The following is a 23994-nucleotide window of genomic DNA, read 5'->3' as shown; positions in this document are numbered from 1 at the left end:
CATAGGTGGTTTCCTTCATTGGAGACTGCCCTTCCCGTGGTTGTTCCTTCCCGGTGAAAGACCTGGCTAGTCATTGCTTGCGTTGAGAAACATGTGATGGTGTCTCCGCGGCTGATTGATTTACATATTTTTGCATATTTCCCATAAGGGATGGGGGCATTGCTCTAGAATCACTGCGTTGAGAAACATGTGATGGTGTCTCCGCAGTGTTGGATGTTGATCTCCATGAGGTCACTCATCCTCATTTTCGCAGTCTTTTACTAGGCATTGCACCTACTAGCCAGTTTCCTACTCCACACTGATGAGGGGCAATACCCCGAAACAGCTGTCTGTGGATGGATACCATGTTTTGGCATAGGTGGTTTCCTTCATTGGAGACTGCCCTTCCCGGTGAAAGACCTGGCTAGTCATTGCTTGCGTTGAGAAACATGTGATGGTGTCTCCGCGGCTGATTGATTTACATGTTTTTGCATATTTCCCATAAGGGATGGGGGCACTGCTCTAGAATCACTGCATTGAGAAACATGTGATGGTGTCTCCGCAGTGTTGGATGTTGATCTCCATGAGGTCACTCATCCTCATTTTCGCAGTCTTTTACTAGGCATTGCTCCTGCTAGCCAGTTTCCTACTCCACACTGATGAGGGGCAATACCCCGAAACAGCTGTCTGTGGATGGATACCATGTTTTGGCATAGGTGGTTTCCTTCATTGGAGACTGCCCTTCCCGTGGTTGTTCCTTCCCGGTGAAAGACCTGGCTAGTCATTGCTTGCGTTGAGAAACATGTGATGGTGTCTCCGCGGCTGATTGATTTACATTTTTTGTAAATCTGACCTGTCACTTCATGCGGTAATAACTTTGGGACGCTATCACCTACCCACGCCATTCTGAGATTGTTTTCTCGTGACATATTGTACTTCATGGTAGTGCTAATTGTGAGTCAATAGATTTTACCTTTCTGCATAAAAAATTACAAAATACACGAAAATTTGGGAAAAATTCGCTATTTTTGAACTTTGAAATTCTCTACTTTTTACAAAAATGCTGATACCCCCCATAACAGTTATTAGTTTACATTCTCCACATGTCTACTTCACATTGGCATCATTTTGGAAATGAAAGTTTATATTTTTCGGATGTGATAAGGCTCATAGTTTTATACGCAATTTTTAAAGTTTACGACTAAATTTCCAAAACCCATTTTTCCAAGGACCAAGTCAGTTCGGACGTCACTTTATGGGTCTTGTATAACGAACCCACCCATACATTACCCCATTTTGCAAACTACACCCCTCAAGGTGTCCAAAACAGATTTTCAAAACTTTGTTAACCCCTTAGGTGTTGCACAGGAATTCAAGCAAAATGGCAGTGAAATATCAAAATTTCAATTTTTTGGCAGATGTTCAATTGTAATCCAATTTTACCTGCAACCCAGCAAGGGTTAACAGCAAACCCAAACCCAAAATTGGTTACCCCAATTCCGCAGTTTATAGAAACACCCCACATGTACACGTAAACTAAATTATGGGCGTGCAAGAGGGCTCAGCACAGAAGGAGAGCTAGGCGGTTTTTGGGATAATAGATTACACTGGAAGAAATCCAGTGGGCCATGTCGTATTGGAGAGACCCTGAGGTACCCCCAGATTGGAAATCCCCAAAAAGGTTACCGCATTTTGGAAACTACACCCCCTAAGGAATGTTTTAGGGAGTATAGTAACCACTTTGACCCAACAAGCGCTCCATTGGAGTTTCATGCACTTGGTTGAGGAAATTGAAAAGTACGTTTTTTACCGAAAAATGTCGCTTTAGGCCCACATTTTTCATTTTGAAAAGGGGGACCAGGAAAAAGTACACCCCACTTTTTATTCCCCATTGTCTCCCGAACACGGCAATACCACAAGTGTTGTCTAAAACCACAGTATTGGCGCACGGCAGGCTTCGTAAGCGAAGCTGCTGCAAAATTCACTGTAAGAAATCTATTGGGCCATGTCACATTTGGAGACACCCTGAGGTCGCGCACAGTGGAAACCCCCAAAAAGTGACCCCATTTTTGAAACTACACCCCCTAAGGAATGTTTTAGGAGGTACAGTAACCACTTTGCACCGGGAACCGGCTCCCGACCCGCTGCGATCGCCCGGCATATGATCTGGGTACGATTCGCCGTACCGCTACCTGGCCGGCGCGAAGGGGTTAATGGTATTTTTCACCTTTTGAATAGATCCTACCTATATTTCCAAAAAATAATGATTAAAGGTCGATTTAGGGGAAATGCCAAAATGTCAATACAATGCATGCAGTATTTGTAACAAAATTTAATCCAAGTTATGTAAATACACACTGAACATGTCATGGGCTTGTCCGTACTAATGTGTGTGTGTGTGTGTAGGTGTGTGTGTGTGTGTGTGTGTGTGTATATATATATATTGTGTGTGTATGTATAATTATATAACGTTACTCCATAATATCTTCAACATCAGACTCTGAATCTGACTGTTGTTCTACTGGCTCGTCTTCAATACCCTTGTTCTGGCATGTCTGTAACCTGCACTTGTCCGTGCACTTCAGGCCATTGCTGAGGCAAGTACACTGAGGAAGTTCGCATGACCGCACACACTTGCAGGACAGTAGCTGGATAATAGCTTCTGGTGCTGGTGCCCCTCGCATCCACTTGACAACAAGCTTTCCATCATTATCTATCATCCAATCGCAGTCTGTTGGGTTTGCAACAAATGGCTGGCTCTGCAGACTTCTCCTCCAGATCGCAGCCTGGTAGTTTGCACGCAGTGCATGCATGAAAAGGCAGTCTTGGCAAGGAGGGAGTTGACTTGACTCTACCACTCCACGTCTGACACAGAACAGCTGATACCGGAGCCTGTTTACCTCAGTTGTTTGGGTAGTTGGCAGGTACATGTGGCAGGTGATTTCCTGTAACTTCTCAAAGAGTTCGGGAGACACTTCCCATGAACGACCAACTTCCTGAAAGGCATCCTGGTATGTCTTGTTCATCTTCAACTGCTTGAGTGTCGTCATCTTCCCACGGCCAGCGAATGCACTGACTGTGTCACAGCCTGTAAATGCATGCATACCAATCAATGAATCACACACGCTGCCTCCCAATGTTCTGCTCAGAGTGGTGATATCCAGGAATCTTGTCCGGTTCTGTGTACCGCATTTCTGGAACAGGTGGGATGGGATTTTGTGGCACATGCCCAGACACAGGACCATGACATCAGTATCCTCTGAAGTGATGATGACAGACTTGTAACCAGATTCTGCTGCATGAAGAGCATGGAGAAGGAGGTGTGTGTCTGCTTCTTCTTGACTTGACTTAAGGTCTGCAGCCTCTTCCCACTGTTCTTTGGTGCTCTTAAAGCAGAGCTGCTCACATGTGACATACATCTCCTTCTCCTCAAGCTTCTCCCTGTGGTGTTTCGCCTTCCATTCTTCTACCAGAAACTTTATGAGACTTGCCTTGTTGGAGGAATTACTTAGTAGCTTTCTCCACTGCTGGATGTTGTGCCCTTGTTGAATGTTCTTGAAATGGATCCCTGTGCCTTCATATCTGTTGACTCTTTCTGTATCTTTGATGGATGTCTCCTTGTAGACGTCAAAGACAATATCAATGCGCTTGCTCTTAGCACCCTCATGGATAGCGCGACTCATTGCTGTGCCTGCTAGCTGGGCAAATGTTGCATCGTTTCCCTTCAGTTTCTGAACCAGGCTCATCCCATCAATGATGGTTGCAGAGGGCTCAGGGATCACCTCTGCAGGAGGAGCATTCCTCTCCAACTCCCTTGCTAGGGCAGCCTTGTTGGTCTTGCGGATAGACCCATCACCGTTGGCAAGTGCCCATGGCAATGGCCCCAGGGGATGAGTCAAGACATCACTCATTTGTAGCTTTCTGTTCTCAGCTACAAGTATCATCTGGCCAAATAGGTTCCTGTCAGCCGTCAAAATTACCTCCTTGCCAAGGCCTTGTCTGTGTGTCTTCATTCTGATGTTAGAGAACGTTTTAAGATTGTTCTTCGTCATCTTGTCAAGAAACAGTGTAGTTGGCGTATCGGTACCCAAACGCTCATCCTTGAATGTGTGATATGCATCCTCTCCTATACTGTATGCCCCTAGAAGGTCTTTGGCTACATCTGGTGGTGCTGCAGTCGCTGTTGATAAACTGATAAGTTCACCATTATGCTCTTTGTTGAAGGGGTTCAACCAACCAGTCTCCAGCAGTTCAACAAAAGATCGGACATCGGCTTCATCTCTTCTAATCCTGGACACCTGTAGGTCTGAATGACTGAAGTCAGTATATTGTTGGCCTACTAGGGCCCTCAGCTGCCTCAAGTACATGCTGCGGTACTCCGATGTCAGGTAGAATCTGGCGACAACTCCAACATTGAGGCTGAAGCCTTTTGTGCCCCCTGGTGTCTGGGTGTCTTTGTTGATTGTTTCTTCGATGGTCTGGTCCACAGGAATCCGTCCAAAAGGATTCTTGCTACCGATCTGGACCGAAAAGCCACCTTTCATGAAGTATTCATGGACCTCTGGGTGGTCTATGGGCAGCTGAGACATCGTAGCATAGTAATAGGTTAGGTATCGGGCATAGTTGACCTTGTCATAGGCAAAACACCACGGTATCATCTGTCGGATTGCTCCTAGGTGAAGCATCCAGTTGCCTTCTCTTGAAGCTCGAACCAGGGCCAGCATAGTCTCGACCATGTCCAAGTATGACATCCAGAATGCTGAGAGTTGTTCATTTCTGAAGGTCTCAAGATAAACTTGAAATAGCTTCAGGGTAAGTGTGCAAGATTCATTATACAAGAACTTTTCGAAGGATCCCTGCGACACACTGATGCGAAAGTTTGTGATGTTCTTCAGTGTTTCATCTAGATGGTGAAGGTCCCTTGCATGGTTTTCTTCTAGCCATGGAAGGAAGTTTTTCCATGCAAGCCTCATAAGTGCTTCATAGACCATCTTGTGTAGTCTTACTGCTCTGTTGTACCTCCGGCCGTCCATCACTCCAGACACTGATCCTTCAGCGATGACACCGGATTCAACACACAGATCTCTAAGGCCTGCATCCTGAAATGTCTTACCTATGATGGAGAGGAGATTACAGATTGTGTGGAAGACACCCATTCTAATTATAATGTTCTTGAACTTCTCCTGTTTCCAGATAACCTCGGCAGCTTTGGCATAGAGTGCTTGATCAAACACGCACACAATTCTGTTAAGCTTCAGGGTCTGCATGATGGCATGTGTTTGCTCCAAGACTTCATTCACAGTGGACATGGCTGTTGCAGGAGCATTGATAGTGGGCAGGTAGCTTACAGTGTCCTGGGCCACTACAATGTCGCTGCGGATTTGGATGTTGAACCTAGTCCAACTGCTAATGGTCTGATCCTCATGGTCTGACATTCTAGCCAGAAGCCAGATATGGTTCTTGGTTTTTGAACCCTGGACCTCCTCGGTAGTGTTAACATTCGCAGTCTCAATCCTGGGTGGCCCTCCCCGCCGCCCAACATTGTATATTGGTAGCATTAATTCTGTCGGAATTATGCTTCTTTTCTTCGACTTGGTTATATCTGGCAGGATTTTTGTCACAGAGCATGCAACATTGGACTGAACAGCGATGCCATTGACTCTATGAGATGTACCTGCTCCACTTAGTGTCTCCTCAAGTCTGTCAATGTTATCCCAGGCCAAGGTTGTGAACACACCAGGGTAGATATTTGCTGGCATTGGGATGTCATCCGTTGAACATTCCAACTTCTGGATACAAAGGGCTGTATCAATCTCCTCAGCCATTGAATATGACACACAGTGGCCAAGACGATTCAGAGTTCGAACCAGTTCTGTATTGCCGGTCAAAGACTTAATTGCAAAGGACAGGAGTACGTGCTTGGGTGGCTTTGTCTTTCCATTGGTAACAGCAAAAACAAAGTCACTGCCGAAGGATGTGGCAAGACGTTGAGCTCTTTCAGAGGGAGTTTGGCACTCACAATCTCCTGTAAGCAGGGTTTGCAGGAATTGAGTGACTAATGCAGGAACGACATTCTGATCTGTATCGGGAGGCCATGGCTGACTCACATCTTGCTTCTTGATCTCATTCCTCAGCTGCATTGCTGCTTTGGTTATGACATCTCCAGAGTTAGCGGCTCTTGCTTCTTGCAGATCTTTTGTCATGCTGTGTGCTTGCCGGGCAAGGTCGTCCATTGATAGGCTATATGGATAGACTAGAAGCTTACCTTTCTCATCGGAGAGAAAGCGGAGTGATTCACCAAACTGTTTCAAGTTTTCGGCGAACATGTTTCTTTGTCGATGGTTTCAGTTTGATGATACCACGGGACATCATGCATCTCTGAAGCCTAGATGTGAGGTTTATCATAGGCAGTACTTCTGGGTTTGGGAACAATTCAGTCCTTATATACAAGAAGAGTTCCTCAAGGGCTTTTCTCTCTGCCTCTCCGTAGGGTACTTCCTTGCTTTCTTCCTGATTTTCTGCTGCACCAGACCTACAGGCCACTTGGGAATCATCTTTTGTGAATAGTTTGTAGCACGACTTGTGGTAGTGCCCCTCTGAAGCAACAAGGTCTCTGCTAAGTAAACCAAGGATTCTCTGTGTGCCTTTCCTTATCGCTGCTCTGCGGATCGTCTCATCTGCTCGTAGCTCAACACACTGGACGATTGGCTCCCTTGTTTTTTCTCCTTTGAGATACTTGCTTGACTTCTCGCAGAACATACATACTTTGGCATACACCCTGCTATCACTGGGGGTACCCCTCGGTAGCCTCCTCCTGGGGATTTCGCTTGCTGTTTCGACATTGACACCCTTGGCAAGGATAGAATCCAGTCACTTCTTCATTGTAAAGAGACTACGATATTTACGGTGATATTGTATGTGTGGTATTTCTCGTTCTTCAAGGCCTGATCTCTGCAGCCCTAAGCAATGTTTTCCAGGAGTCCAAATCCTGTAGGGACGCCAGATCATCACTGTCATCATTAGAGCAGTGTATGATACAGTCGATCCGTGATTTCTTCCTCGCTGGTCCTTCCATCATGCCATTAGATATGTCAGTAAACACCTGCAAACACAAAGAAAAACATTAAAACCCTTGGCACACACACACACACACACCTACACACACACACACACACACACACACACACACACACACACACATTAGTATGGACAAGCCCATGACATGTTCAGTGTGTATTTACATAACTTGGATTAAATTTTGTTACAAATACTACATGCATTGTATTGACATTTTGGCATTTCCCCTAAATCGACCTTTAATCATTATTTTTTGGAAATATAGGTAGGATCTATTCAAAAGGTGAAAAATACCATTAACCCCTTCGCGCCGGCCAGGTAGCGGTACGGCGAATCGTACCCGGATCATATGCCGGGCGATCGCCGCGGGTCGGGAGCCGGTTCCCGGTGCAAAGTGGTTACTGTACCTCCTAAAACATTCCTTAGGGGGTGTAGTTTCAAAAATGGGGTCACTTTTTTGGGGTTTCCACTGTGCAGGACCTCAGGGTGTCTCCAAATGTGACATGGCCCCATAGATTTCTTACAGTGAATTTTGCCGCAGCTTCGCTTACGAAGCCTGCCGTGCGCCAATACTGTGGTTTTAGACAACACTTGTGGTATTGCCGTGTTCGGGAGACAATGGGGAATAAAAAGTGGGGTGTACTTTTTCCTGGTCCCCCTTTTCACAATGAAATATGTGGGACTTAAGCGACATTTTTTGGTAAAAAACGTACTTTTCAATTTCCTCAACCAAGTGCATGAAACTCCAATGGAGCGCTTGTTGGGTCAAAGTGGTTACTATACCCCCTAAAACATTCCTTAGGGGGTGTAGTTTCCAAAATGCAGTAACCTTTTGGGGGTTTCCACTCTGGGGGTACCTCAGGGTCTCTCCAATACGACATGGCCCACTGGATTTCTTCCAGTGTAATCTATTATCCCAAAAACCGCCTAGCTCTCCTTCTGTGCTGAGCCCTCTTGCGCGCCCATAATTTAGTTTACGTGTACATGTGGGGTGTTTCTATAAACTGCGGAATTGGGGTAACCAATTTTGGGTTTGGGTTTGCTGTTAACCCTTGCTGGGTTGCAGGTAAAATTGGATTACAATGGAATATCTGCCAAAAAATTGAAATTTTGATATTTCACTGTCATTTTGCTTGAATTCCTGTGCAACACCTAAGGGGTTAACAAAGTTTTGAAAATCCGTTTTGGACACCTTGAGGGGTGTTGTTTGCAAAATGGTGTCATGTATGGGTGGGTTCTGTTATACAAGACCCATAAAGTGACGTCCGAACTGACTTGGTCCTTGGAAAAATGGGTTTTGGAAATTTAGTCGTAAACTTTAAAAATTGCGTATAAAACTATGAGCCTTATCACATCCAAAAAATATAAAATTTCGTTTCCAAAATGATGCCAATGTAAAGTAGACATGTGGAGAATGTAAACTAATAACTGTTATGGGGGGTATCAGCATTTTTGTAAAAAGTAGAGAATTTCAAAGTTCAAAAATAGCGAATTTTTCCCAAATTTTCGTGTATTTTGTAATTTTATATGCAGAAAGGTAAAATCTATTGACTCACAATTAGCACTACCATGAAGTACAATATGTCACGAGAAAACAATCTCAGAATGGCGTGGGTAGGTGATAGCGTCCCAAAGTTATTACCGCATGAAGTGACAGGTCAGATTTACAAAAAATGGCCTAGGCATTTGGGTACAAATAGGCCTGAAGGGGTTAAGCTACTGATGTCCAAGGGCTATCATATCAAAACATAAACTACAGACATGCATCTACCTAAAAACACCAAAGAGAATTAGTCACTCCGGGTGGTACTGATATCGTCAAAATTGGCTCTTGGCTCATGGACTATTGGGCATGTGACAAGCTTTTTCCTCGGACCGATCTAGTCCAAGGAAGAAATCTGACACGTGCTCATAAATTAATATTGGTCCGGGTGTGATCCGATGATTTGTCAGATCACACTCAGGGCTCTTTAACACGTCCTTATATTTCCGGTACCGTATAAAACAATACCGGATATGTCAGTGTCCATGTGTGTAATACTTGTGGCATATGTATGGCAATCGTGTGCCACCCGTGTGTTTCATCTGTGGCGCCCTTGAGGCTTCAGTCGCCACAGAGGTACTGCACCTTCTCCTAAGGTGTAGTGCCCCACCATCCAGGTAAGGTGGGAACTCCTGACCACGCTCCACACCTGCATTCCACACACAGGATAGTTCAGTGGGGTCACCTAACAGCTTCAAGCTGGGGGTTAGCAGAGCACCCCTCGTGGAACCCTGCTTCGTAACACGAGATGTGCTGGGAGGCGGGTGGAGTGCGATGATACAAAAGAGAGGGAAAGTGTAGGATTTCAGGTCAGTCTGGGGGGAGACCCAGAAGAGGTCAGTCTGACAGAAGTCAGTCTGGGGTGAGACCCAGAGAAGGAAGCCAGACGAGGGTCTGAGAGAGAGAGCAGGCTGACAGCAGGTCAGCCTGAGAGGAGCTCAAGGCAGAGAAAGGCAGTCAGTCAGGAGAGGCTGAGGACTGGTCTTAGTGGAACGAGCTTCTCAGGAAAGGAAGAGAAGGAGAAAGAGACATAGACTGAAGACTACAGATTCCATAAGAGAGGTAGAACAGATCGGAACGAAGGAGAATAGAAGGACGGTGGGAAGAAGGTTGAGAAAGAGAGAGAACCCTTCCAGTCCAGAAAGCGCAAAGGCCGGGGCCCGGTCCCCGAGGTTGATTGGATCTTTATATCCGGCAACAGACACCGGAGGAGTAGTGAGCTGCTAACGCCTTGCTCCCACCATAGAAATGGGGCACAACAGCGAAACGGATAGAGAGCCGGGACTCTGGAGCTAGAGTTCCCCGAAGCAGGCTACAGCTGTCTGTCATACAAGTAGAGACTAAGAACACCTAGAGAGAGGCATTCCAGGGTAACTAAGTACTGGAGTGCTTCGCACCTAAAGGCGCATTGGAGGAGTCGTTCAGTAAGGTAGATGTTGGCGGAGTGTGGAAGGGAGAATCCTATCCTGCCTGGAGGTTGGCTGGAGCCCTGACCTGGAGAACACAGTACGGAGGCAGGCAGTGGTGTGAACTGCAAACAGTGAGTAAAGCTTTGGAACCGCACACCCTGGTGTCCTCCAGTTATTCCCGCACCGTTACACCTGGGTACCAGCATCCATACCATACCGCGACTCTCCTCATCCATTGCACCTACACTGCCCTGGGACTACAGCTCCACCTGTGGGGAGCTACACCATCTTTGCTGCACCACACCATCAGTCCCGGTGGATCTGCATGCAGCGATGGCTCAACATCATACTTGCCAAATACCACGGGTGGCGTCACGAACTATTCTAATAAACTCTAACACCTTTAACATCACCGCCATTGATATTGGGGCCCAGAGCCACGGACCGAGTCACCGCTGCTGTGACACACCATCCCCCTTGCACCGGCCCGGTACCGAGTACCCCACTGCCCTGGGTGAAGCGTGGGGCGACCCACATCAGTACCACGTAAACCGGCGCTTGGGAAGCAGCGGAACAGTTTGCGCTGTTCCCCAGCACTGGATGCTGAAGACTGCTCTCATCATTCTCCCCTGTTCATGCTAATCGCTAAACTGATAGCAGTGACAGCAGGAGCGGCTGATGGGAGTATTCATCAACTACCGCCTGCGCTATAAATAAATAAGTAAATAAATAAAAATCGGCATGGGTTCCCCTATGTTTTTGATAACCAGCCTGGCAAATCTGACTGCTATAGACTGCAACCCTCATCTGTCCGCTTTAGCAAGGTTGATTATCAAGAATAGAGGGATCCTCATGCCATATTTTTTAGTTATGTAAATAAATAATTTAAAAAAATGGCATGGGGTCCCTCCATTTTTTATAACTGGCCTTGCTAAAGCTCAAAGCTGGGGGCTGGTATTCGCAGGCTGGTAATTGGCCATGGATATTGGCCCCTTCAGGCTAAAAATAGCAGCCTGCATCCGCCCAGAAATGGTGCATCTATTAGATATGCCAATTCTGGAGCTTTGCTCAGCTCTTCCCACATGCTCTGTGGCAAAAGAAAGCATGATGACCCCTTTATTTTTGATAACCAACCTTGCTGAAGATGACAGCTGATGGTTGCAGCCCACAGCTGTAAGTTTTGCCTGACTGATTATCAAAAATACTGTGGAGCCCACACCATGAGAGCCGTAGAGAACTACTGCGCATGCCTGAGATTCCCGTAGTGTGAATAAATCATAAGCAACTGCCGGGCGGGATCTGTGGCCGCGCGATATGAAGGCCCGGATGTGATCTGAGAGCACGAGCACGTCGGGCAGCACTGACTGCGCATGCCCAAGATGATATAGTTCAGCGCAGGCGTCAGCATTTCAATAGAAAACTGAGGAGGCGGCGCAAAATACGAAATGAGTGATGGATGCGAGGCGTCTGTCAGAGGGGGAAAGACCTGCCCCCCTGTCAAATTTCAGGTATTTTTGAACAATTTTATAAGCGATTATTTCTGCGGTGGAACGGAAGCTAAGTAACAGAGCCACCTTGACAGAATGCAGTATTAGTGCTGCACAAGGTGGCTCTTTTACTTAAAAACGCCTGGGGGGGTGACAGGTTCCCTTTAAATTTAATGATTACTCCCATCAGCCGCCACCTACTCCCGCTGTTATCAGTTGGATACAACTCTCAACATTCTTCCATGCTAGCACTCATCACCGTGCGAGCAGGGGAGAATGATGAGACCTGTCTTCAGCACCCAGAGCTGGGGAACGGCGCAAACAGTACACACCCAGGCATCGGTACGTGTCACACTGATGACATACAGATGTCATCTGTGTGTCATCAGTGTGCACAACTTTTTGCGGACCATGTAGCTGTTAACCCCTTCCTGACATCAGACGTAATATCCCGTCCATGGGACCCGGGCCCCTATGCCCATGGACGGGATTGTACGTCTCAGCGATCAGTGGCGCCCACGTGGTGAGCGCCGCTGATCGCGGCCGGGTGTCAGCTAATTATCACAGCTGACACCCGGCACAATGTGTCAGGGGCGGTCACAGACCGCCCCCGACACGTTAACCCCTTGCACACCGCGATCAAACACTATCGCGGTGTACCGGGGGTTAAAGGGAAGCATCGGCAGGGAGGGGGCTCCCTCCTTGCTTCCCTGAGCCCCCCACGGCAGCGCAATGTGCAGCGCTGCTGCGGGGGGCTCCTTCCCTGCAGGCCCCCGAATCTAAGATGGCGACGGGGGCCTTCGGGGGCCTGCAGGTAGCTGGCTTCCTCAGTGCCTGCAAAGCGCAGGCATGAGGAAGTCTGCAGCAATGCCTGTGACAGTGATCTGTGATGTGACAGATCAGCGATCTGTCACAGGACAGTGATGTCCCACCTGGGACTATGTAATAAAGCTAAAAAAAAAAAAAAGTGTTAAAATAATTTTAAAAAAATCGCCAAATAAATTAGAAAAAAAAAAAAATATTCCCCCAATAAATCTATTTTTTGGAAATAAAAAAAAATCAAGTACACATATTAGGTATCACCGCGTCCTTAACGACCTGCCCTATAAAACTGTCCTATTAGTTAACCCCTTTAGCCAACCCCTTAAAAAATAAAAATAAAAAACGAAGCAAAAAATAATGATTTATTATCACACCGCCGAACAAAAAGTGCAATAACGCGCAATCAAAAAGACGCATATAAATATCCATGGTACCGCTGAAAACGTCAACTTGTCCCGCAAAAAACAACCTGCCATACAGCATCATCAATAAAAAAATAAAAAAGTTATAGCCCGCAGAATAAAGCGATGCAAAAATAATTATTTTTTATATAAAATAGTTTTCATTGCATAAGACCGACAAAACATAATAAAATGACTTAAATGAGGTATCGCTGTAACCATAATGACCCGAATAATAAAACCACTTTATCAATTTTACCGCACGCGGAACGGTGTAAACGCAGCCCCCCAAAAGAAATTCATGAAACGCTGGTTTTTGTTCATTCTGCGTCCCAAAAATCGGAATTAAAAGCGATCAAAAAATGTCACGTCCCCGAAAATGGTACCAATAAAAATGTCAACTCGTCCCACAAAAAATAAGACCTCACATGACTCAGTGGGTCAAAATATGGAAAAATTATAGCTCTCAATATGTGGTGATGCAAAAACTATGTTTACAATAGAAAGCGTCTTTTAGCGTATGACAGCTGCCAAACATAAAAACCCACCATAAATAGTAAATCAAACCCCCCGTTATCACCCCCTTAGTAAGGGAAAAATAATAAAATTAAAAGAAAATGTATTTATTTCCATTTTCCCATTAGGGTTAGGGTTAGGGCTAGGGCCAGGGCTAGGGTTAGGGCCAGGGCTAGGGTTAGGGTGAGGGCTAGGGCTAGGGTTAGGGCTAGGGTTAGGATTAGGGCTAGGGCTAGGGTTAGGGCTGAGATTAGGGTTAGGGGTGTGTTGGGGTTAGGGTTGGAGTTAGAATTGGGGGTTTCCACTGTTTGGGCACATCAGGTGCTCTCCAAATGTAACATGGCATCTGATCTCAATTCCAGCCAATTCTGAGTTGAAAAAGTCAAATGGTACTCCTTCCCTTCCAAGCTCTGCCATGCACCCAAACAGTGCTTTACCCCCACATGTAGGGTATCAGCCTACTCAGGACAAATTGAAAAACAACTTTTGTGGTCCAATTTCTCCTGTTACCCTTAAGAAAATAAAAAATTGGGGGCAAAAATATAATTTTTGTGAAGCACTTGGGGGTTCAAAGTGCTCACCACACATCTAGATAAGTTCTGTGGGGGGTCTAGTGTCCAAAATGTGGTCACTTGTGGGGAGTTTCAATAGTTTAGGTACATCAGGGGCTCTCCAAATGCACATGACACCCGCAGACCATTCCATCAAAGTCTGCATTCCAAAACGTCACTACTTCCCTTCCGAGCCCCGACGTGTACCCATACAATAGTTTTCTCCCACATATGGGGTGTCAGTGTACTCAGGACAAATTGGACAACAACTTTTGGGGTTCAATTTCACCTATTACCCTTGGGAAAATAAAAAAATTGGAGACTAATTGATCATGATTGTGGAAAAAATACGATTTTTTTATTTTCATGCCCGGGCATTATAAACTTCTGTGAAGCCCTTGGGGGTTCAAAGTGCTCACCACACATCTAGATAAGTTCCTTAGGTGGTCTAGTTTCCAAAATGGGGTCATTTGTGGGGGCTTTCCACTGTTTAGGTACATTAGGGGCTCTCCAAAGGCAACATGACACCCGCAGACCATTCCATCAAAGTCTGCATTCCAAAACATCACTACTTCCCTTCCGAGCCCCGACGTGTGCCCATACAGTAGTTTTCTCCCACATATGGGGTGTCAGCGTACTCAGGACAAATTGGACAACAACTTTTGGGGTTAAATTTCTCCTGTTACCCTTGGGAAAATAAAAAAATTGGGGACTAATTGATCATGTTTGTGGAAAAAATACGATTTTTTTATTTTCATGCCCGGGCATTATAAACTTCTGTGAAGCCCTTGGGGGTTCAAAGTGCTCACCACACAACTAGATAAGTTCCTTAGGGGATCTAGTTTCCAAAATTGGGTCATTTGTGGGGGGTTTCCACTGTTTAGGTACATCAGGGGCTTTCCAAACGCGACATGGTGTCAGATCTAAATTCCAGCCAAAAACGTCAAATGGCGCTGCTTCCCTTCCGAGCTCTGCCATGCGCCCAAATAGTGGCTTACCCCCACATGTGAGGTATCAGCGTACTCCGGACAAATTGCACAATAACTTTTAGGGTCCTGTTACCCTTGGAAAAATAAGAATTGAGGGTGAAAAGATCATTGCGCCCCACCGGCATCGTTTCTTCAGGGCTAGTGTTGAGCATTCCGATACCGCAAGTATCGGGTATCGGCCGATACTTGCTGTATCGGAATTCCGATACCGACTTCCGATATTTTTTCAATATCGGAATTCGGCATCGGAATCGGAAGTTCAGTTGATTGACGGCCTGACGTCATCATGATGCGCGGTGTGTGCGCATCATGATGCGCCGTCATTTCGAGCCTTCCGGGGGTCTCTGCCGGCCTGCCGGGGGGCTGTGCTGGCCTGCCGGGGGGCTGTGTGGACTGCCCGGGGTCTGTACCGGCCTGCCGGGGGGCTGTGCCGGCCTGCCGGTGGTCTGTGCACCCTGTGGGGGTCTGTACCGGCCTGCCGGGGGGCTGTGCCGGCCTGCCGGGGGGCTGTGCTGATGTCCGGGGGTCTGTGCAAGCATCGTCCGATGGGACTACAAGTCCCATCGGGCGATGCCTGCTACCATGACAGTGATTGACACATTAGCCAATGATGGGACAGTAGTAGTCCCATCATCCGGCTAATGTGTTAAATGTTAAAAAAAAAAAAAAAAAAAAATACTACATACATACTACATGCATGCTACATACATACTACATGCTACATACATACTACATATATACTACATACATACTACATACATGCTACATACATACTACATGCATGCTACATACATACTACATGCTACATACATACTACATATATACTACATACATACTACATACATGCTACATACATACTACATGCATGCTACATACATACTACATGCTACATACATACTACATGCATGCTACATACATACTACATACATACTACATACATACTACATACATACTACATGCATGCTACATACATACTACATGCATGCTACATGCATGCTACATACATACTACATGCTACATACATACCACATACATACTACATACATACTACATATATACTACATACATGCTACATACATACTGCATGCTACATACATACTACATACATACTACATACATACTACATGCATGCTACATACATACTACATATATACTACATGCATGCTACATACATACTACATGCTACATACATACTACATACATGCTACATACATACTACATACATACTACATACATACTACATACATACTACATGCATGCTACATACATACTACATGCATGCTACATGCATGCTACATACATACTACATGCTACATACATACCACATACATACTACATACATACTACATACTACATATATACTACATGCATGCTACATACATACTACATGCTACATACATACCACATATATACTACATACATACAATACATACTACATACATACTACATACATACTACATGCTACATACATACTACATATATACTACATGCATGCTACATACATACTACATGCTACATACATACCACATACATACTACATACATACTACATACATACTACATGCTACATACATACTACATATATACTACATGCATGCTACATACATACTACATGCTACATACATACCACATACATACTACATACATGCTACATATATACTACATGCATGCTACATACATACTACATATATACTACATGCATGCTACATACATACTACATGCTACATGCATGCTACATACATACTACATACATACTACATGCTACATACATACCACATATATACTACATACATACAATACATTCATACAATACATACATAGACATGCAGTACATATAACATAGAGTAACATACTTACCAATACTTGTCACATTGTTCCCCGAAGCCATTGTCTTTTCCGGAATAAATATTAACATAACAAACCACAAAAATACTCACCCACGATCCGAAGCAGTCCACGAGTGTGTCCCACGACGATCTTGGGTAGAGAACGGCAGCATCAGATGATGCTGCCGTTCTCTACGGGCTGCAGGAATCCAATGACGGAAGGTAGGTATCCTTCCGCACTGTATTCCTCCGCCACTTAAAAAAAAAAAAGTCCCTAGTCTCACTTTATGCCATTGCTGCGTGGGAATTTCCCACACAGCAATGGCATAAAGTGAGACTAGGGACTTTTTTTTTTTAAGTGGCGGAGGAATACAGTGCGGAAGGATACCTACCTTCCGTCATTGGATTCCTGCAGCCCGTAGAGAACGGCAGCAACAGCTGATGCTGCAGTTCTCTACCCAAGATCGTCGTGGGACACACTCGTGGACTGCTTCGGATCGTGGGTGAGTATTTTTGTGGTTTGTTATGTTAATATTTATTCCGTAGACGACAATGGCTTCGGGGAACAATGTGACAAGTATTGGTAAGTATGTTACTCTATGTTATATGTACTGTATGTCTATGTATGTATTGTATGAATGTATTGTATGTAGTATGTATGTAGTATATATGTGGTATGTATGTAGCATGTAGTATGTATGTAGTATGTATGTAGCATGCATGTAGCATGCAGTATGTATGTAGCATGCATGTAGTATATATGTAGTATGTATGTAGCATGTATGTAGCATGTAGTATGTATGTAGCATGCAGTATGTATGTAGCATGCATGTAGTATATATGTAGTATATATGTAGCATGTATGTGGTATGTATGTAGCATGTAGTATGTATGTAGCATGCATGTAGTATGTATGTAGCATGCATGTAGTATATATGTAGTATGTATGTAGCATGCATGTAGTATATATGTAGTATGTATGTGGTATGTATGTAGCATGTAGTATGTATGTAGCATGCATGTAGTATGTATGTAGCATGCATGTAGTATATATGTAGTATGTATGTAGCATGTAGTATGTAGCATGCATGTAGTATATATGTAGTATGTATGTAGCATGTAGTATGTATGTAGCATGCATGTAGTATATATGTAGTATGTATGTAGCATGTAGTATGTATGTAGCATGCATGTAGTATGTATGTAGCATGCATGTAGTATGTATATGGTATGTATGTAGCATGTAGTATGTATGTAGCATGCATGTAGTATATATGTGTTATGTATGTGGTATGTATGTAGCATGCATGTAGCATGCATGTAGTATATATGTAGTATGTATGTAGCATGTAGTATGTATGTAGTATGTATGTAGCATGCATGTAGCATGCAGTATGTATGTAGCATGCATGTAGTATATATGTAGTATGTATGTAGCATGTAGTATGTAGCATGCATGTAGTATGTATGTATGTAGCATGCATGTAGTATATATGTGTTATGTATGTAGCATGTAGCATGCATGTAGTATGTATGTAGTATGTATGTGGTATGTATGTAGCATGCAGTATGTATGTAGCATGCATGTAGTATATATGTAGTATGTATGTTGCATGTAGTATTTATGTAGTATGAATGTAGCATGTATGTAGTATGCATGTTGTATGTATGTAGCATGTAATTTTTTTTTTTTTTTTTTTACATTTAACACATTAGCCGGATGATGGGACTACTACTGTCCCATCATTGGCTAATGTGTCAATCACTGTCATGGTAGCAGGCATCGCCCGATGGGACTTGTAGTCCCATCGGACGATGCCTGCACAGACCCCCGGAGCCTGCACAGACCACCGGCAGGCCGGCACAGCCCCCCGGCAGGCCGGCACAGCCCCCCGGCAGGCCGGCACAGCCCCCCGGAGCCTGCACAGCCCCCCAGCAGGCCGGCACAGCCCCCCGGCAGGCCGGCACAGCCCCCCGGAGCCTGCACAGACCACCGGCAGGCCGGCACAGACCACCGGAGCCTGCACAGACCCCCTGGCAGGCCGGCACAGCCCCCCGAAAGGCCCGTACAGACCCCAGAGAGGCTGTACAAGGGCAGGAAAGGGTTTTTCTTATTCCGATACCGGAAGTCCCATAGACTTGAATGGGACTTCCGGTATCGGAATCGGCGATACCGATACTTTTTTTTAAAGATCGGCCGATACCATCCGATACGATACTTTGAAGTATCGGACGGTATCGCTCAACTCTATTCAGGGCCTGTTGCGCCCCACCGGCATCATTTCTTCAGGGCCTGTTGTGCCCCACCGGCATCGTTTCTTCAGGGCCTGTTGCACCCCACCGGCATCGTTTCTTCAGGGCCTGTTGCACCCCACCGGCACCACTTCTTCAGGGCCTGTCGAGCCTAAATCTTCCTGGAATATCGTGGCGTCCAGGCCGCCGCATCAACGAACTCTAGGCGGCCGCATCTGCGATCCCGAGTGACACATGGAGGGATAAGTGGACTATAGCAATAGGTACCATAGTTTGGCCATATTCCGGCCTTCGACACCTGGACTAGCCGGGTTACTTCCAGTTACTGAGGAAAGTATTGTTTATTTTATTGAGTCCCTGCGAGGACAGATTTGTGTTACCCCTGTTCCCCTGTTCAGCATAGCCCTAGTGGCTCCAATTTATAAAAGTTTATTATACAAGTCATACCCCGTCTCGTGTCTCGTCACTGTATCCTGAGGAACTGCTCGACCCCTACATGACCAAAATCGCAGCGTGCGGTATTGTCTATTGTCCGCCCGCTGAAACCTGGGAGTCCTCGCCGCACTCGGCCGTGATCACTACTATGCGGCCTATCTTTCCCTGCAGCCTGGCGCCGTTCCTCTCTGACTCATCTCCTTGGCAGGAAGCCCTTCTCTTTTCCCGCGCAAACCCTTTTATACCTCCCTGGCTCGCTACACCCCTTGTACACAGGTTAAGGGTCTGCTCCGTCTCCAATCTCCTTTTCCCCTGTAACAGTAGGTGCGGCCCCAGCAGTTATGGACCTGGTGCCCTGTCAGTGTCCACAGCCCGGTTTTGTCCTCTATACCCCCGTTCTCCTTTAACTCGCCATTCCACAGGCGAGAGCTCTTTCACTAAGCATCACAATTCTCAACTTCTTGGATGATTTGCTTCCAAATAAATTGATCTTGTTCATAATGGGTGGGAGGCACTCCAGCTGTGGTCCGTTCTGATCATCGTAATCCGGGTTGACTAATGGAAGGTGGGAAGCTACTCTGGTCTGGTGAGCTCGCTGCTTCCATGGCTTCAAGCATTGGTAACACAGCGCTTCCCTCCTCGCAGGCAGCAAAGCATTGGGGTCTGGGGGCAAGTCTGGCACCCTTTCCCCTCGTTCGAACTCTGGAACCATCAAAGTGGGTACCTCAGTAGTTTTCGATGACTTCTCTCCACCCTTGGGTCCTTTGGACAGGCAGGGCCGCAGCATGCTATGGCGGACCACCCGGGTAGGCGCTCCCTCCGCTCTTTCAGGCTGAATTTCATACACCTGCCCTTCAGAGCCGACTCTTCGCGTTACTCGATGCGGGATTCGCTCCCATCGGCTATCCAATTTTCCCCAGGGCTGCTTATTTTGGACCAACACCCGATCCCCGGGTCTCAGAGCTGTCACTCAGATAGGTGGCAATTCGTGATGCTTGAGTTCTTGGAACTTTGTCTGTCCCATCTGATGGAGAGTCTGCAGTCGGTGCCGGTGCTCTCGAACCCAGGAAGACACCCCTGCCCCTCAGTAGTCATCCTCTAGGTCCAAATCCAACTCAATGATCTCTCGCTCTCTTCGCCCAAACAGCAAAGTAAACCGAGTGAAACCCGTCATACTGTGCAATAGGTTGTTGTACACCCACACCAGCTCAGCCACAAACTCAGGCCACCGTATCTTCTGATCTTCCTCTAACGTGCGTAACATCTGGATCAGTGTTCAATTGAAGTGTTCACAGGCCCCATTCCCTTGAGGGTGGTGTGGAGTAGTTCTTGATTTCTCAATCCGATACAGAAGGTATAATTCTTCAGTCACTCGTCCCTGGAAACAGGCACCTTAGTCGGAATGAATCCTCTTTGGGCAGCCGTACATGCGGATGAAATCCCGGCAGATGGCCTACGCAGCTAACTCGGTGGCCTGGTCTCTGGGTAGGGCACCACAGCAAACTTTGTGAAATGGTCAGGCATTACCAAGCAATGTTCATATTCAAGATGCTCTGGGCCTACAGTCAAGTAATCGATCATCAGAACTTCCAAGTGAGCAGAAGTCACGATGGTCTGTATCAGGTTCCGCTGCTCCGGGGATTTGGCCAGCTCACAGCTCCAGCATTGTTGGCAAGCATTCTCCACTGCAGTCCTCAATTGTGGGTGATACACTAGTTTCTGTAACCACCAGAAATTCTTCTCTGGACCAAAGTGAGCCCCTCACTTGTGAGCCTCTGTAGGCACTACACTGATCAAGTTTTCCAGGAGCACTACTTGCCAAGTGAGCTCCTCTTCTCGTAGCAGCTGTACCTTACGGTATAACCTCCAAATGGAGTCTCTCCATTGCCCCAGAATCCGCAAGGTTCCCGGAGACAAGTTGTTCCTCTCTCTCCGGCATTGTTTCAGTGCCACGCACTGTCGCAGCTGGGCGAACTCCTCATCTATCTGTTGAAGTCGAACCTAGTCATCCCAGGGACGCCCCAGCACCTGATCTTCAGTTTAATTTGTCTCTGCATCGCCACTAATGATAGCTCTTCATCTTGATCACGTTCAGGTTGCTCTTGAATCATTCTGGAGAGAGCGTCAGCATGAGTGTTCTCAGCCTTAGCCCGGTAGACAATCTTGTACCGATATTTCACCATGAGGGCCATCCATCGTTGTTCTAAGGACTCCAACTTTGCATTTTCCAGGTGGGCCAGAGGATTACTCTGCAAACTTCTCGGTCATTGCCCACACCAGCGCCAGCAGTTCCAGCTTGAAAGAGCTATAATTGTCTGGGTTCCGTTCTGAGTCGTGAAGAGACCGGCTCGCGTAAGCTATCACTCATACTTTCTCGCCTTGCATTTGTGACAGGTCTGCCCCTAGACCATGTAGACTTCCATTCGTATGGAGAATGAAGGGCTGTGGTAAACCTGCATAGGCAAGTATTGGGGCCTCTGTCATGGCCATTTTCAAAGCTCGAAAGGCTTCTTCTTGACGGCTTCCCCCTGAATGGTTCAGTTCTTCGAGCACTCCTTTTAGCAGCTCCAACAATGGGTTAGCTATGTGGGTGAAATTTTTCACAAATCTTCGGTAGTACCCAGTAAGCCCCAAGAAGGAACGAACATCTTTCACGATTGTGGGGGTGGGCCACTCTTGCACAACCGCCAGCTTCTCACGTGCAGGTCTTACTCCTTCACCGGACACAACGTGCCCCAAATATTCTATCTGTTTGTGCAAGAGATGACATTTTTGTGGCTTCACCTTCAGGCCGTGGCTCTGTAACCGATTTAGCACTTGTTCCAGCCACTGGAGATGTTCTTTAAAGGTGAGCGCATAAACGATGATATTGTTAAGATAGATCAGTGTGGCCTCAAAAGTGAAATCCGTCAGGCATCTCTCCATCAAGCACTGGAACATCCCGGGAGTGTTAGTCAGGACAAAGGTATGTGTCACAGGGATGGTAGCTTCCTGTGATGTAACCCGGAGTGTTTTTCTTAAGTGAACGTAGATTTTTAAGTAGTTGCTGTTCACATTTGGGTCCGGGCTACGGTTAGCTGTGAGAGTTGGGAGGGTCTGGCTACCCATGTGCCACACACTGTGGTGAGTGGGCTCACTGTACCTTTTTTGTCAGAAGGTATGTGTGTGGTTGTGAATCTGCAGGACCTTCAATGAGGTCCTGAACCATGTGATCCATGACTCACCTGTGGGTGTGGTGATGGACCATATAATGTGCCTGAGGTCTGGACACATGAGAGAGTGCATGGATCTTATTGGGCCATGTGGAAGGTCCCGGTAGGCCTAGTTGTTGGAAGGTGTGCTGCCTTCCTGAAGAGCACATGCTGAGGCTGCTGACCTGGTGAGGCTTGTGTTTATTGGCCTGTGCGTGTTGGACAGCCCCCAGCAGGGAACGGACGTCCTGAATGAGGAGTAACTAAGAGGTAACCCCGGACAGGGTGAGCGAACTGTGTTTAGGCGAGAGCCTACTTGCTGGATATGGCACAACCTGTGCGACCACAGGTCTAACAGAGCGGAGCTCTGTCATGAACATTCTTCTGTTTTGATATAAGACTGCTACTTTTTCCTTCATGCTTCCATGGTTTATGCCGTCTAACAATAAACCGTATGGACGTTTTATGTAAAAACCCTGTGCCGGACCCTGTTATTCTGTTGCCAAGTGAGTGCCCCAAACATGAATAATAAGCGCTACCTTACTCTATATATATATATATATATATATATATATATATTGTATTGTGTAGATAGGGAAAGCGTAGTGATAGGAATAGCCCACTAGAGGGGGGCATTGTAGGACAGCAATAGGAATAGGAACTTAGAATAGAATATGAATTAGTTAAGATAGGAGGGACCAACTGGGAAAAGTTAATGAGCTTCTTGGCTTTTAGTCAGCAGGGCCTGGGAGCCCAGACAGGGCAGTTGAGCCCTGTAACGTTATTTCAAGTAAAGGAGCCCAGCTTGTCCAGGGCCTAGGAGTAATGTTTGCCAGTGAATTCAAGGAATACAGGTCCACTTTGTCAGCTACTTAGGAAGATGACTGCATGTCTGGGGCGAAACAGACCGGGAATGCCTACAGTTAGTCAGACTGGTCAGACAGAACGCAGCGGTACCAGGGCCAACGGTGCGACCCTGCGATATTCCTGAAGAAGTGAGGGACAGCACAGGGACAGAAAATGTCATGTCTTGTGAAGTATCTTGTGCTGCACAGAGAAGGGGTTAACAATTGCTCATTTTATAATTACAGGAATTAACTCCTCCAGGGAGCAACAGGGAATAAACAGGTGAAGGCTGAGGTGTAAACAGGGAAAGAGTAATTCAAAATGGCAGTATATATATTAATTCCACTTAGCCTGATTTGGTTGTCTGTTCCTTTGCCTGAGTCAGATGGTTGGTTAGTTACCGGCTGAGGCCAGTGCTGAGTTCTTCCAGCTTCCCGGACTAACAAGTAGGCCTCAGTTCTGGCGTCAGCGGGTGGTCAGCGGTCTTACCCGCTGCGCCCCTAGTCTGTTATGCTGCAGCGCAGCAGAGTGGAGTCCACCCCAATCCTCCTCTCGGCGTGCATTCCTTTGCACACCCACTGAAACCTGGGAGTCTTCACCGCACCTGGCCGTGATCGCTACTATGCATCCTATCTTTCCCCGCACCCCGGCGCTGGTCCTCAGTGACTCC

The 23994-nt window shown here is 46.3% G+C and overlaps 1 protein-coding gene across 1 annotated transcript in view; it reads right to left on the bottom strand.

Moving 5' to 3' along the window:
• ARL13A (ARF like GTPase 13A) overlaps positions 1-21479 on the bottom strand; it is a 224333-nt gene extending 202854 nt beyond the window's left edge. The window contains exon 1 of the mRNA XM_073573174.1: positions 21316-21479. Within this exon, the coding sequence (XP_073429275.1) occupies positions 21316-21479 (164 nt within the window). The remainder of the gene's footprint in view (positions 1-21315) is intronic.
• Positions 21480-23994: the final 2515 nt, after the last annotated feature.

Source organism: Dendrobates tinctorius, unplaced genomic scaffold (genome assembly GCF_039654945.1).
Source record: "Dendrobates tinctorius isolate UK_male_01 unplaced genomic scaffold, ASM3965494v1 ptg000034l, whole genome shotgun sequence".
NCBI lineage: Eukaryota > Metazoa > Chordata > Amphibia > Anura > Dendrobatidae > Dendrobates > Dendrobates tinctorius.
The sequence above is the reverse complement of the archived record's forward strand: the minus strand, read 5'-3'. Positions and strand labels throughout refer to the sequence as shown.